We start from the raw sequence: 16,771 nt of genomic DNA, 5'->3' as shown, positions 1-16,771 counted from the left end.
GTTTACTGGTGAAACTACATTGTGAATATTTTTTACGATGCCAGAACTTCCAGTATGACTCTGTTCGTGATTAAATTATTTAATTCAATTAGTGATTCTAAAGCAAAAAGGTCAGGTTACTCCCTCCACTTCGGGAGAGTTTCAAGCTCACGTGGGATTCAACTTCTACTCCAGACCGATAACACCCACTGTCTGTTTACCGAGTGAGCAACAATACAAATGCCGTTACAACAAAGTACTTTTACCGGTAAATTTCATCAAACTTTTGCATGCTTCTTGTGTGGGCTTTCTTTACCTTAGCCCACTAGCGTACTAATCCACTAAAACACTTGTTCACTTTATTCCCCACTTGCTTTCTGAAACACAAATTTTTTGAAATACAAAAATGCTTGCTTGATGTGGAACCCACTCATATACGGTATATACTGTGTATACTGATAGAGAAGTTTCTAGAGAACTCTGTTGAAAGTTCTAGAACCTTCCAGAAACATCTCAACTTTTTTTCCACATGTAATAATATTCTAGAACATTTCAGAACGTTCTCAAATGTTGTAGAAAGCTCCCAAATGCTCTATAAATCTCCTGAATGTTCTAGAAAAAAAAATTTTAAATAAATATGTAAAATATGTGGAAAAGATGATTAACCCAACTACAGGTCTTGGTTTTCGGTCATTAACCTACGATATTTGAAAACTGTGAGTGATGAGAAATTTTTAAGCACGTATCTGAGTTTTTGAACATATTTCCTACAAGAATCTTTCAGAATTATTTCAGGGAGGAAATTGATGCCAACCAGTGTAATTAGTGGTAAGGAACTAGCCCAAAACCTTCAGCATTTTATGTTTTGGCTCCTGGCCAAAAAGGTTTGGATGGCCTTGTCATCCTGTCAATCCCTGTTAGCTAATCAGATTGATCAAAAAAAGATTTTCCCTTAAGAAATATGTGCTATGATTGCTGTAGTACTGCATTCCTACGATCTTGCATTACTTGTCTGCTTAATTGTTAATAAAAATATTAAGGAAATGTAAAAGGTAATAAGTGAATGGATCATCCTGTCAATCCCTGTTAGCTAATCAGATTGATCAAAAAAAGATTTTCCCTTAAGAAATATATGCTATGATTGCTGTAGTACTGCATTCCTATGATCTTGCATTACTTGTCTGCTTAATTGTTAATAAAAGTATTAAGGAAATGTAAAAGGTAATAAGTGAATATACAGATAAATGGGCTTCACTCATTGAGCCTCACATTTAGTATATAATATATCTTTTTGCATTTCTGTGTTTTAGCACTGTGTTGTTCTAGTAACAAGAATTAACATAGTTACAAAAACTAACCTGCTCCCTTCAAATTTAAGCATTGCAGATTAGGCAAATATCCATCTCTATACCATATGCACCTCCTGGATTGATCATTAGAGTACCTGATATACAGTTTTTGAAAAAGTGTTTTAAGATATATTTTGGCTTGTAAAGCTTCTTTTGTTTTTTATTAGGACTTATTTTTTTTTTTCGGGTAGTAAGTGTGACCATGACTCTCTTTTAATTGCAGGTTTTTCTTGATATAGTGTCTTTTCTGTTGGATTCACCTCATTTAATTCAGAAGCAGTCCGTAAGTAAGCAGAAATTTTATATACAAGCTCAAACACAAGTACCATAATATCAAATACTCTGTACTGCTTTCTTTTTATTGTTGTTTTGAATTGGAATTAATATGGATCTCCTATATTAATTTGCAAAACATACAGTAGGGTGAGTGGCTTCAGAGGTTTTGATTTACTTATCAATTTTTTAAAACGTTTTCTCTCTGTGTACATGTTTTTTCGTGCATTCATTTATGCTTGTAAACATATGTGTATATGCATGTGTTTGTAATTATTGACATCAAATTTTTCCATATAAGACTCCAAAATATTTATTATGATATTTATTCTAGATGCATGTTTAAGTAATTTAGTTTCTTTAATGCATACTGCTTGGCAGAAAAGGCTGAATTTTCTTGCTCTATTTGTTAACATTTCCTCTGCATTTAATTTTGTCCAGATTGATTCTTTACTGAAGTTGCTAAATGAATATTATAGAATTTTCAGTGAGGTATAGAGTATAGGTTCTCGTCAGAAATTTTCTCTTTTTGTGAATACTAGTTTTTCCCTGGAGGAGGGGGTTTATTTTCATTATTATCATAATTAGTTCTCTCCGGCATGGCAGGTTCATGACAACCAGAACTCAGTTTCATTTCCATCTCATCCTGTCTGTGGCCCTCAATGTCAATCAGCCTCTATGAAGTCATCCTTCATTCCAGCTTTCTCTGGTCTCTTCTTCATTACCTTACCTTCAATTACATCCCTCTCCTCTTAACTCATTCCTTTTTCTTATAACCATCATACTTCAATTTTCTCCTACCCTCATCAGTACCTCCTCACTTCTAACCCTATCTGTTCATGTCACCTTTTCAAGCCAACTTCACTTCCTACATCTCAAAAGCTTCAATTCTGATGTCCTCCTTCCTTAGTGCCCATGTCTTAGCCCCAAGCTCCATAAAACATGGTGCTCTATGCAAAACTTTTAACTAACCTCTTCCTTTACTCAGCATCTCTTCTACCTTTGAATATCTGCTTCTCTCCTCAACCGCTTTCTTACCCATTGTGATTCTGGTTCTATCCTAACTATTCCCATCTCTTTTTATAGATTGGCAAGATATATGGATTTATCCACTTTTAATATCCTCTTATGATCCATTTTAATAGTTATTTCCTTTTCACCCCTTCCCACCCCTTTAGTCTTACAGAATTTATTCTCATCCCAAATTTTTCAACTTTCCTTCAGTCTTCCTAACAAAATCTGTGACCCCCCCTTCTCTATCTAATATCCGATACAGAATAGAAGAGAAGAGGGAGTCATTATCATCACTCCCATTTTCCTCCTTTATTGTCCATATTTTCATTTTAATTCATCATTTTACCATATGCAAACAATGTGATATTTTTTAATCTTATCATAAATTAATTAAGCAGTTGTTATAAATTATTCTTCTAGTATTATTAACCAATCAATCACTCCTCTGTTTTATTAAGTGTATCAGAAGCATGTTTGGTTTAGCAATTATTTCGGCTAAATCAGAAGTGATTGCAGATTGAATCCATTTCCTTTCACAAATTCTGTAGCTAAATTAGTGATATCTTTAAATGTGATGATGGTTTCTATCGACAATGAAACAAAGTTTCTTCTCTTGTTTTGATAGGAAACTGAAATTGATATCGTTTTGATTTATTTGTAAATTCAGTTTCTTTTTTGTTAAAATTTTAAGAGATGTGTGGTTAATGAAAACAGATTATATGTATTGAATATAAATGTGATTAGGAAATATTATTTATATTCTCTCTTTATATTTATATGCATCTCTGATATGCTGGTTTGTCTTTCCTCAAACTTCTCATTTCATGCAATTATTGGACATTTAAATGTTAGTGGAATAGATGTTTATTATAGACACATTTTTCGCATTATTATCCCCAAATCTCAGTAACTTGTTAACTGCAGATTAATCTTTTTTTTTTTTTCTTTTTTTTTGTAGGATTGTTTCAATGAAATATTTTTACAGCTCCTTGCAGGAATTAATTATTACATACAGATTTGGCATTTAATTTTTTTGAGGATTTTTCTGAGAATCGCCCACATTATCTTTGTGCTCGTGTGTTTATTTGGGGGGGGGACTGATTTCCAGGTTGTTACTGTAATATTAAACATGTTTTTTTTTTTTTTTTTTTGAGAATATAATTGTAGGCATATATATTTTTGTCATTGTAGGCAGACATTTATGTATGTGTGTGTGTATACAGGGTGTTTCAAAAGTGATGGTCAATAATTTAAAGATGAACTGTACAGACTACAATATGCAAAAAAACCTAGTAAACATAGGTCCTTAAGTGAATTGTTTTCGAGATATTGCACATTTTTAGTTGGGATCCACCACTGACTTGTTTGTTTAGGTTAGGTTATACTCATTCTCTTCCTTTTCCCCCTCTCAATGCTCTGAGACGTAGCAGGCATACTAGTACTTGTCCAAGGATAGTCAACACGGAAAGAGGTTACAGCAATGAAGAGTATGCGGACATGCACTTCATGTATGGCAAAGCCAACGGCAGTGCACTCGAGGCAGCACATTTGTATCAAGAAGCATTTCCCCACCAAAGGCAGCCTAACAGGTGCACATTCATCAGGGTACATCAGTACCTTAGAGAACATGGGTGCTTCACACATGGAGTGCAAGCAGGTAGGCCCAGAAGCATAACACCTGATGTTGAGGAAAGGGTGTTAGAAAGACTAGAATAAAATCCAGGAATTTCAACAAGGAGGGTTGCTCTGCAAGAGCGTGTACTGAGTCATAGCAGTGTGCGGCGAATTTTACATTGCCAATTACTGTACCCCTACCATATCCAGCGTGTACAAGGTCTCAGCAATATAGACTGCCCTTCCAGAGTGAACTTCTGCTAGTGGATGTAAGAACAGTGTGTCCTGAACCCCCAATTTTTAAACAACATTTTGTTCACTGACGAAGCTGGGTTTACTCATGATGGTATTTTTAATTTTCATAACTGTCACGTTTGGTCCAACGGAAATCCTAATGCAATTCACAAGTCACGACATCAGCAAAGTTTCTCATTGAATGTCTGGGCAGGACTACTAGGAGACCATCTAATTGGACCACACTTTCTGCCAAACAGGCTAACAGGAGAGCTGTACCTCCAGTTCCTACAGAATGTTCTTCCAGACCTTAATGATGATAATGTTCCACTTCAGGAATGCCAGAACATGTGGATTATGCATGATGGTGCACCGGCACATTTTGCTCGAGTTGTGACTTGGTTTCTAACTAGAAGGTATGGTCAGTGGTGGATAGGTAGAGTGGGTCTGTAATGTGGCCTCCCAGATCACCAGACATAAATCCTATGGATGTTTGCATCTGGGGTCATGTAAAAAGCTTGGTGTACACTTCTGACATTAACACAGTTGAGGAATTGCAGTGTCGGGTTGAAGGAGACTTTCAGCAAATCAGAAATGACCCAGGAATGCCTGAGGGGATTCGCAACTCAATGCAGAGAAGACTACAAAGCTGCATACGGATGCAAGGACAGCATTTTGAACACCTTTTATAACATCTGTAAAATCCTGTGGTGTTGAAATCAAAAATTAAAAATGTATTATCTTATATTTAATAAAACTGCCCTTAGCAAAGGATTCACAGCTTTTTGCTAAACTAGTGCTCCAATAGTCAGTGGCTGATCTTAACAGAAAATGTGCATTATCTCGAAAACAGTTCGTTTGCGGCCCGATGTTCACTCGGACTTTTTTGCTTATTTTAGTTTGTACTTTTCACCTTTAAATTATTGACCATCATTTTTGCAACATCCTATATATCATCAGCCATTTTCAATCCACTGCAGGATGAAGGCCTCTCCAGCAACTTTCCAGTTCCTTCTGTTTTGTGCAATGGCCATCCATCTACTACCCACAAACTCATGAATTTCATCTGTCCATCTCCGTCGTTGTCTTCCAGGTTTTCTTCTATCTCCTCTTGGGTACCGTTCTGTTATTTTCTTAGTCCATCTGTCATCATGTCTTCAAGCTATATGTCCTGTCCAAGACCATTTTAGTTCTTTAGTTTTGATAAGAATGTCCTTTACTTGAGTTTGCTGCCTAATCCACGTGTTTCTCTTCTTATCTAACAGTCTGATTCCTAATATAATTCGTTCCATTCTTTGCTGTGTAGTTCTCAGCTTCTCTTCCATTCTTTTGGTGATCGCCCAAGTTTCACTTCCATAAGTCATGGTGAGGAGTATACATTGGTTCATTATTTTACATTTCAGACAAATTGGGATATTACTCCTCAGTATGTGACTATATTTCTTGAATGCTATCCATCCAAAATTTATTCTTCTCTTGACCTCCAGCTATTTATCATTATTACAGCTAATGACTTGTCCCAGATATGTGGACATGTGTATATGGGTAAAGGGCGGCACCTAGAAAGTTTGTTCAACTCCGCCTCTTATCTCTGTGAAGAACAGTATCACTACAAATGGGCCAGATATGTGTGTGACGTAGGTTTGTGTGTATTATGTGTGTTCTGCTGTTGTGTTTGGCCACTTGGCTACCCAGAAATATCAGTCACCTGGACAGATGATTCTGGGTACTCGTCCACACCACGGGAAAGTGGGCCAGTCCATGTAAAGCACATACTGTCTAAAGAGAGACCCTGACTCACTTAATGTTCCAGAAGGTAGGCCAGGATCCTCTGGGGGCGCATTCCAGAGGGGAAAAAAAAAAAAAAAAAAAAAAACAATCGCCCAAAAAGAAATGAATAAAAATTAAATAATAAATGAAGCAGAAGAAAATAAAATAAAACACGTATAATAAAAATAATACAAAAAAATAATAATAATAAATAAATTTTAAAAAATAATAATAATAAATAAATTTTAATAAATAAAATAAAAATAAGTAAAATGGAAGAAGGTAGTGGTGTTGCTAAAAAAAACAAAAAAAAACAAATAAATTAGTAAACAAAAAAAAAAAAAAGAAAGAAAGAAGTGGTGCTCCTAAAAAAAAATATATATATACTAATAAATAAATAAAAGAAAGTAGTGGTGCTCCTAAAAAAAAAATATATATATACTAATAAATAAATACATAAAAGAAAGAAAGTAGTGATGCTGCTAAAAAAAAAAAAAAATTAAAAGTCCCGGATAAGTCCCAGATAAGTATATAAATCCACCTTTTCAATTACTGCTCCTTCAATCATTATAACCCTTTCTGTGGCATTCTCGTTCATCATTACTTTTGGTTTAGCCATATTCATCTTTAGTCCGAAATCCTTACTAACTCTGCATAACTGATTAAGATTTTACTCTAATTCTTTGTGATCATGGCTTTTGATTACAGTGTCATCCACAAATCGTAAATCGTTTAGGTATGCCAGACTCCTTTCTCAATTTTAAATTTGCTACTGTCTTTGTCTAGTCTAATAAAGGAGGTAGCATTCTCATATATTTTCTTCAAAGTCATTAATATATGGGGTATCTATGCCCTGTCTTTCCAGTGCCCGAAACATTGCCTTATGCTGTATGGAGTCAAATGCCTTTTCATAATCCACAAATGCCAGGCATAATGGTGTTTTATATTTATTTGCTTTTTCCATTAGCTGTGATATTACGTGAAGGTGATCCATAGTTGAGAATCCTGTCCTAAAGTCAGCTTGCTCTTTTGGTCAATTCTCATCAAGTATTCTTTCTAATCTGTTAGTAATGACCCTTGTGAACAACTTGTAGATGTGGGATAACAGGCTAATTGGTCTATAATTTCCAATTTCTGATTTATCTCCTTTCTTATGCATCAAAACTATGATTGCATTATTCCACTCCTTAGGCATCACACCTTTTCTAATGCATTTTGTGAAGAGTCTTATCAATTTCTGTGTCATGTCTCTTCCTCCCAATTTTAACAACTCTACAGTAACTTCATCTTCTCCCGGGGCTTTCTGATTCTTCATTTTCTTCAGTGCATGTTCTACCTCATCAGGAAGGATATCGGGTATGTTGTATGTGTTACTAATTTGTGATCCATCATTCCTTCGCTCCTTGTATAACTGTCTATAGTATTCTTCTGCTATTTGAATTATGCCTTCTCTGCTATTTATAAGTACACCCTCGCTATTCTTTAGTTTCAGTATTTCCTATAGTTCCCCTTTCTGCACTGTTTTGTCTCTTTCCAACCTTACATTGAAGTCCCCCATAATGATAGTGTAGTGAGTTTTCTGTTCATCTAGAAGACACTCAATTTTGGTGTACTTTACTTCAACTTCTTCATCATCATGGCTTGATGTTGGTGCATAAATCATTATAACCTTTAGCTTATACCTCTTAGAAATCCTGAGTAGTCTTGACACCCTGGGTGATGTACTTTTGAATTCCAAAATGTTGTTTTTAAAATCTTTATGGACCAGAAACCCAACTCCACCTTCACTCCTTTCACTGTTTCCATTGGTGTACTGCAGATTTCCACTTGATAAACTTATAAGTGATTCATTCTTCTTGTTTCAGCCAAACCGATGATATTCCAATTCACATTTTCTGATTCCTTTTCCAGCTCTAATATCCTGTCTTCACCGATGAGCAATCTTATGTTGTAACAGGCCAAGTTCAGTTTCTGTGCATGGCAGCCAGTACCTAGAGATTCTTAGCACCCTCTGCTTCCACTCTGATCCTCTTGCTGTCATAAGAGGGAGAGTGAAAGCCGCTGGGGACTGAGGGCCATTTGTTTCGTCTTACTATCATGTGCTGGAGGGTTTGGTCTTTTCCTCTTCACGCTGACTAGGCGTCTTGAAGAGAACCACTGCACGTTTGTTGCCACCTAAGTGATGTAACAGGGCTTACCATCGAGAAGGTGTGCATGAGTGGATTTTAGGGAGGCAGGCCAACCGGACTTGTCCTAAATCTTCTGAAATAGAAAGATATTGGATCCATCAATGTTTTTGACTGAGTCTATGATTACACACAGAATGCCTGTTCCTCTCTAAGCCCCCTGTGTGTGTGTGTGTGTGTGTGTGTGTGTGTGTGTGTGTGTGTGTGTGTGTGTGTGAGTGTGTGTGTGTGTGTGTGTGTGTGTGTGTGTGTGTGTGTTTCAAATATTAGAAAAGAGTCCTCAGGTATCAGGATTAGACAAGATATTGCTTTTACTGACTTCAAATGATTTATAAAAATAAACAAGGATACAAAATTAGAAATTAAAAATAAATAAATTGTAAATATATAAAAGAATTTAAAATCGTGGCTACAAAATAAAATAAAACAGGATTATATACAATTAAAATATAAGATAAAACAACCAAATAAAATTTCTAAAACATACATGCACTAGATGTAAAATATAAACAAAGCATATATAAAAAGTATATAAAATATATAAAAAGTACATAAAATATATATAAATATATTTACCTACAGTGCATGTATATTTTAGCACTTTTATTTGGTTGTTTTATTTTATATTTTAATTGTATATATAATCCTTTTATTTTACTGTATGTATATTTACTGTACATTTAAATTCTTGTACATATTTATAATTTATTTATTTTTAATTTCTAATTTTGTATAATTGTTTATTTCGTTAAACCATTTGAAGTCAATAGAAGCAATATTTCGTTATCATACACACACAAAAATGTGTGTACATAATTCGTTTATATTATTTTTTCTTATACAGTGCTTTGGACCATTATTTTTGCTCATGGCATGCATATCTGGCTGCTCCCATGAAAAAAATTCTTTTTTTGTTTTTAGCCATGTTGAGCATTATTAAATTTAGATTTTCCACAGTCTTTCTACTTCCTTTTGTCATATCCATCTTCTTAGGATTCACATGAGTGAATAGGATGCGAATCCTTCTTAGGATTCGCATTCAGATGAGTGCGACGATAGCTTTCCCGGATTCAGACATTTCACATGCTAGTATAGAGTCTGTATGGTGTGAGATAGTTGGAAACAAAGGTATAATGCGAGTAGGAGTAATCTACAGACCAGGTGATTGTGAGGATTATGACAAAAGCCTCTACATGCAAATGGAATGGGCAAGTAAGCGTCAATGCCTTATTATGGGTGATTTCAATTTGCCTCTAATTGATTGGAGTAAATGGGAAGGAAACTCGACATGGGGAACAAAATTTTTAAATCAACTAGATGACGGTTATTTGTATCAACATGTCAGGGAAAGTACTAGAGAAAAGAATATCCTAGACCTCATCATCACACATGAATCAGATGACATAACAGGGCTGACAGTAGAGGAACCAGTAGCAGGAAGTGATCACGGAGTTCTACGGTGGATGATGACGAGAGAGGTAGCAGAAGTAAAAGGCAAAGGAATGGGTTTTAATTTCAGAAAAGGAAATTACGATGCCTTAAGGTACTACATGGCCTCTATTAACTGGGTAGATATCGCGCAGAGAACGAATACAATTGAACTGTGGTACGCTTTTAAAACATTAATCACAGATGCCTTGAATGCGTATATACCATTAAAAAAATACTCCATGAGAAGGGTTCCAAGTTGGATGAATAGTGAAGTTGCCGCATTACTTGAGCAGAAAAAGGTGGCATGGAAAGGTTACAGAGCAATAAAAAGTACTGAAGCCTATAACAGCTACAAGGTGATCTGTAATAGAGCCACAGAAAAGGTTCGACAGGCAAAGGCAGTTTATGAGAAATCACTATCAAACAGAGCAAAGAGGGGGGATAAAGAATTCTTCACATATATAAATGCCAAGAAGAGCAGGACAAACCAGATCGGACCTTTACGTAAGGGAAAGGGGATAGTAATAAATACACCAGCTGCCGTTGCAGATGAACTCAAAAGTTATTTTGCATCGATATTTACAAATGAAAAGCCTTTTGTGGCAATGGGAAATTGTGGGAGCGAAGTTAAAAAATATGTAATTAATGATATTGAAATTTCGCAAGATTATTTAATGAAAAAAACCTTCGAGCCTACAGACCAGTAAGGCTCCTGGAGTTGATGGAATATACCCTATAATCTTAAGGGAGGCGGCAAGCGAGTGCATTGAACCATTGAGGCTAATTATGTGAGCATCACTAGACTCTGGGGAGATTCCCTTGGATTGGAAAAGTGCAAATGTATCTCCCATACATAAGGGGGGCTCTAAAAGTGAAGTTGGAAATTATCAACCTGTCAGTCTGACTTCAGTAGTAGGGAAAATCATGGAGGCAATGATCAAGGGTGGAATTCAGGATCATTTGGATCGAATTGAAATTCTCAAGGATACTCAGCATGGTTTTGTAAAGGGAAAATCATGTTTAACAAATCTGGTTTGCTATTTCGAAAGGATCACTGACGAGCTGGATTTAGGGAATGATTTCGACATTGTTTATTTAGATTTCAGCAAAGCTTTTGACTCAGTCCCACATGAGCGGTTGCTTTATAAGCTGGAACAGGTTGGAATCACTGGGAAAATCCTTAGATGGATAGGAGGATGGCTTCAGGGCAGGAGGCAGAGGGTTGTGATAAATGGCTATTCCTCAGATTGGGTTAGCATTAGCATTAGCATTAGCAGAGGCATATGATGCAAGAAAGCAAGCTTATTCAGCATCAGCCAAAAAAAAAACAAAAAAAAAAAAAAAAAAAACCCACTCCCATTTCACCCCTCCGTTCGTTCGAAATACCTGTCCAGTTGAGCTTTAAATTTGTTTAGGCTATCAACTTCAACAACCAGTGATGGAAGTCGGTTCCACCAACCAACCACCCGCTGGCCAAAGGCAAATTTCCGCACATCTATCCGACATCCGTCCTTCCTCAATTTGAATTTATGCCCTCTGAGGTGATTATTCTGAGAAAGATGAAGAATCCCATTGGCATTGAGCATGCTCAAACCATTCAAAGCCTTATACACCTCTATCAGATCACCTCGCCGGTGCCTAGTCTCCAGACTCTGTAATTTGCAAAACTTAAGCCTTTCTTCGTAAGAGCAACCCTTTGTTCCATTTACTAATCTTGTTGCCCTTCTCTGTACCCGTTCCAGCAGCTCTACATCCTTCTTGAAATGAGGCCTCCAGACCTGTATACAGTACTCAAGATGTGGCCTTACCATTGCCTTATACAAGGGAATAATCACCTCCTTATCCCTGCTAGAAAAATTCCTCTTTATCATTGACAAGACACCATGAGCTACTCTTGCAGCTCGTCTGCACTGCTCAGAGAACTTCATATCTGCCTGCACAATTACCCCCAGGTCCTTTTCATTCTCCACCACTGTCAGTGTAGTACCGCAGAGTTGATACGTTGATCTGGGGTTACTGTTTCCCATATGCAGCACTTTACATTTGTCGATGTTAAACCTCATTTGCCACCTCTCAGCCCATCTGTTCAACCTTTCCAGATCCTGTTGCAGCAGCATAGCGTCAGTATTGTCCTTAACGACCCTGCCAACCTTTGTATCATCTGCAAACTTGGACATTAAACTTGATATCCCATCATCAATATCATTCATAAACACCGAAAACAACAACGGACCCAACACTGAACCTTGAGGAACTCCACTAATAACATTAGTCCACGTTGAGCAGTGTCCATTGATTACCACTCTCTGCCTTCTGCCACTCAACCATCCCCTTATCCATAGCAGCAATTTGCCTCCAATGCCACACTGCTCCAATTTGTGCAGCAGTCTTCCATGTGCAACAGTATCAAAAGCCTTTCTAAGATCCAAATATATAATATCAAAGTTATTCCCTGCATCCAGTTCTTTTGTGACTACATCATAGTATCCAATCAAATTGGTCAGGCAAGACCTGCCCTTAACAAAACCATGCTGCGTCTGAGCTATAACTGAATTCTTGTCTAGATGATCCTGCAGTGCTTCTTTAACCAGTGCCTCCATTAATTTACCTGGAACAGAAGTTAAACTAACAGGTCTATAATTACTTGTGTCAGCCTTTGAACCTCCTTTGTGAATTGGGGTCACATTTGCACATCTCCAGTCCATAGGTACCTCCCCTGAGTCCAAGGAAGCTCTCATAATTATGGCTAAGGGTTTGCTTACTTCCTTTGCTGCCTCCTTTAATATAACTGGATAGATCCCATCCACCCCAGGTGCCTTTTTTATGTTTATCCTCAACAATCTCTCCTCCACTTTCCTCTCAGTTATTACAAAATCATCCAGCTCACTGCCAATGTTTACTTTACCTACATCATTCTCCTTCCTGAATAACTCCTCATGCGTGAATGTAGATGCAAAATACTCGTTTAGATTGTTAGCCACCTGAGCAGGATCCTCAACTGTTGAACCATCAATATCCAGTGGACCAATCTGATTCATCCCTTTCCTTTTCGAGTTCAAGTATGTAAAGAACTCTTTTCTGTTTTTCTTTGCATCCTTTGCCAAGGATTTTTCATAGTCTGCCTTTGCCTGCCTAATCTCCTTTGTGACTTGGTTACAGACCAACTTATATCTATCATAGGCTTCCATGTCACCCATTAATTTGTATGTATCCCATGCATTTTTCTTCTCTGCCACATGTCTCATTAGTTCATCTGACAACCATTTAGGCCTAAACCTTGAACAATATTTCTTAGTTGGTATGTAAAGCCTGGTAGCCTCCAAGATTAGTTCCTTGAATGCTTCCCATTTTGAGTTTGCTGTTGGTAACATCATCAGTTGGTCCCACTGTATAGAATTTAAATACTGTCTCAGACCATCATAGTCGCCTTTACGAAAACAAAAACCCTTCCCTTTACCTCTGATGGTAGTTACCTCCTTGAGTAAATCCCACTTCAACACACTGTGATCACTGCCACCTAGTGGTTCATTTATCTGCAGGTTCTTAATGCATGAAGAATCACTACTGATAATCAGATCAAGAGTATTGCTCCCTCTTGTTGCCTCACGAACATGCTGATGTAGAAAACAATCATCCAATAAATCCACAAAAGCCTTGCTAGTGTGCGAGTGACCAACCCACAAATTCCAGTCAATATCTGGGAAATTAAAATCCCCCATTATAAGACTCTCTGATTTACTGGCCCACTCTATTTCCCTGTACAATATCTTATTATACTCATCAGAGTCATTAGGCCTATAGCACACTCCTACTCTCAATTTTGATTTCCCTATGCTTATGTCACACCAAACTGACTCGACGCTGCCCTGTCCATCGATGTCGACTGGCTTCACTTCCTTGGACTTTATGTGTTTCTTAATTAATAGCATGACCCCTCCTCCCCTCCTGTCCTGTCTATCCTTTCTATACACATTGTATTCCCCAAATTCCAGTTCCGCATTACTTATATCTGTGTGACACCACGTCTCTGATATCCCAACAATATCTGCCTTTGATGTTTTGAGCAATACCTCAAATTCATCAAATTTATTTACCAAACTCCTAGCATTGGTGTACACGCAGGTATACATGCACCTGTTTCTATTCTTAGCTACCCTAACACAACCCATGTGTTTACTTGTACCGCAATGACTACCAGCAGTCTCTGAAATATCCTGCATCCTGTTTTTCAGGCTTCTGCTCATTTCAATAGAAGCAGTGCAAGAATCACTTCCACCTCTGCCACTGGCTACTGTTAATCTATTAGTCCTTGTATCCCCCCCAACTAGCAGTTTTCCGACCCACCTAACACTGCCTCGACAGCATCAGCAAAAATTCTTGCACCCTTTCTATTTAAGTGTATCCCATCCCTGTAGAAGCAATCTCTCCTGTTAACAAGTACAGTCCAGGCTGAAAAAAATTCTACCCCTTGAGCCTTGCACAATCCCTCCAGGGCCGAATTGATCGACAAGGCTCTCATCATATACTCCCTCCTATCGTGTCTGGGCAGAATTGCAGACACTTTCAAGTTCAACCCTAATTCACGGCTTTTTTTCAACAGTGACCTGTACTTGCTAAGTAATTCCGCCGGTCTCCTACTCTTAATATCATTAGTGCCAACGTGTACAACTATATCACCTTTTGTGCCCTTAAAAGATGATATCCGCTCTACAACGTCATCAACCTTTGCCCCTGGCAGACATACCCTGGTCCTATTCCACCTATCCTTTTTACAAAGGATGTTCCCCGTTTCCCTGACAATAGAGTCACCAACAACTACTAGTTCCTGTGGGACCAGCGCATTCTGCCTAGGGGGATGCTTCTGTGTTGCCTGATGACCAAGTGCAAGCTCTGGCGTTGATGTGGGCAGCTGAGAGCTTGATGGGCCCCTCAATTTATTTCCTTCGAGGGCATCCACCCTGTCCTTCAAGCTCTCATAAAGGCCCATAACAACGCTGAGTTGTCGCCTGATTTCCTTGCACTCCTTACATCGTGCACACACAAAGACATCCCCCTTGGCAGTATCATGTCCCGTACCCGACTGCTCCGCAAACATCAAGCAAACAGTGCATTTTACTAGACTGTGATTCAGAGGGCAACTGCCCCCCTCAGTTCTCCCCTGAACCACAGCACTCCCATTAGCTTGAGCCTTTTGCTTTGCTGCTCTGGTCAGAGTCATGATTCCGATTTAATTCAATAAAATTCAAAACAAAAATTAAATCCTTAAGTTATATCCCAAAACAGTTATGTTATATATATATTTTTTTCGGTATCTAGTGTTTTCTACAAGTTCCCTTTATACAACTTCCGTATCACGTGTACCACTATAGTTATGTATTAATTATTTGTTAGATTAAGTCGTTACATATATATATATATATATATAGAGTTAAAAGTACAATTTAATTGACAATAAAGTTTATCAAGATTAATAGATTTACTGATTAATTGACAATATTATATTATGCACTATACGACACTAAGCTTATGCTATCGTGTAAAAATGGCGGGAATTCACGAACGGTATTTCTACGGACTCGTAAGTATTGATTAGCTTCCAAATCTCGCTATCTCAATTTAGAATAAACTAAGGATCCTGACTAGGTCTATAATCTACTTATAGAAGATAATTTGATATAACAGTTGGTTAATAAATCGACTAAATTTGGTTAAAAAAAAAAAATTTGGTTTGTGACACGTGGATTTGATACCGTTACCGATACTAAGTAATATCTACAAAATCTCTGTCTAAGTTAAACTTTAAACTAAGTATCGTAACTAGGAATATAAAGCTACTCTAGAAAATAAGTTAATATGACAATTTAAACTAATAAAGCAGATAATAAATCAGGAAAAACTTCTCTGTTTGAAGAGCTTTAAGGAGCAATGGCCGCACAGGCTAACCTCGCACCCAGGGTTGATGTAAGAAGTGGGGTTCCCCAAGGATCAGTATTAGGACCACTGTTGTTTTTAATTTTCATAAACGACATTGATGAAGGGATAGAGGGCGTGATGTCTAAATTTGCAGATGATGTTAAAATTGGTAGAGTAGTTAATGATCACTGTCAAGCTGAGCTTCTTCAGAGAGACCTAGATAGACTTCAGGAATGGTCAGAAAAATGGCAGCTGTGCTTTAATCCAACAAAGTGTAAGGTATTACACCTGGGAAACAGTAATCCCAAAAAAACTTATTCACTTGGTGGAGTTCAACTAAACCCAGTACTGGAGGAAAGGGACTTGGATGTTACGATACGGTCAGACATGAAATTCTCTGAGCATTGTAAACAGGTTGCAAGGAAGGCCCATGGTGTCCTATCGATGATCTATCGAACTTTTGCAAGTAGAGATAGGGACGTGATAATCCCATTATATAAGGCTTATGTTAGACCACACTTGGAATACTGTGTTCAAGTATGGAGACCGCACCTAAAGAAAGACATCGAGCTTCTTGAAAGGGTGCAAAGAAGGGTAACTCGCCTGGTGAGATCGGCAAAAGGGCGTCCTTTTGAAGAAAGACTTCGAATATGTGGGTTGCAGAGTTTGGAAACTAGACACCTTAGAGGAGATTTGATTGAGGTGTTTAAGGCTCTGAGAGGCATCAGTAAAATGAATGAGGACAAAATTTTCAAGATTATAAATGATGCTAGAACTAGGGGACATGAATTCAAGTTACGGGGGGAAATGTTTAGATTGGACTGCAGGAAGTTTTATTTTAGCCAGCGAGTTATAAATTACTGGAATAAGTTGCCTTCATGGGTAGCGGAGGCTGATAATTTGGGGAAATTCAAAGGTCATCTGGATAGTACTTTCGGGTAAGGGAAGCGCATAGGATGATAGGTTTAATTTCCTTTTTATTTATATTTTATTTTATTTTTTTTTTTT

At 37.4% G+C, this 16,771-nt stretch overlaps 1 protein-coding gene across 4 annotated transcripts in view; it reads left to right on the top strand.

Annotated features, from left to right (window-relative positions):
* LOC150085398 (uncharacterized) overlaps positions 1-16,771 on the top strand; it is a 650,000-nt gene that overhangs the window by 357,972 nt on the left and 275,257 nt on the right. For all 4 annotated transcript variants that reach the window (XR_016546970.1, XM_090374027.1, XM_090374026.1 and 1 more), the window contains exon 13: positions 1,552-1,611. Coding sequence is in view for 3 of the 4 variants with exons in the window: in XM_090374027.1 (XP_090230153.1) it covers positions 1,552-1,611 (60 nt within the window). In the remaining variant the exon portion in view is untranslated. The remainder of the gene's footprint in view (positions 1-1,551; positions 1,612-16,771) is intronic.

This window comes from Mastigoproctus giganteus, chromosome 5, assembly GCF_048544385.1.
Source record: "Mastigoproctus giganteus isolate SK-2022 chromosome 5, ASM4854438v1, whole genome shotgun sequence".
NCBI lineage: Eukaryota > Metazoa > Arthropoda > Arachnida > Uropygi > Thelyphonidae > Mastigoproctus > Mastigoproctus giganteus.
The sequence above is the reverse complement of the archived record's forward strand: the minus strand, read 5'-3'. Positions and strand labels throughout refer to the sequence as shown.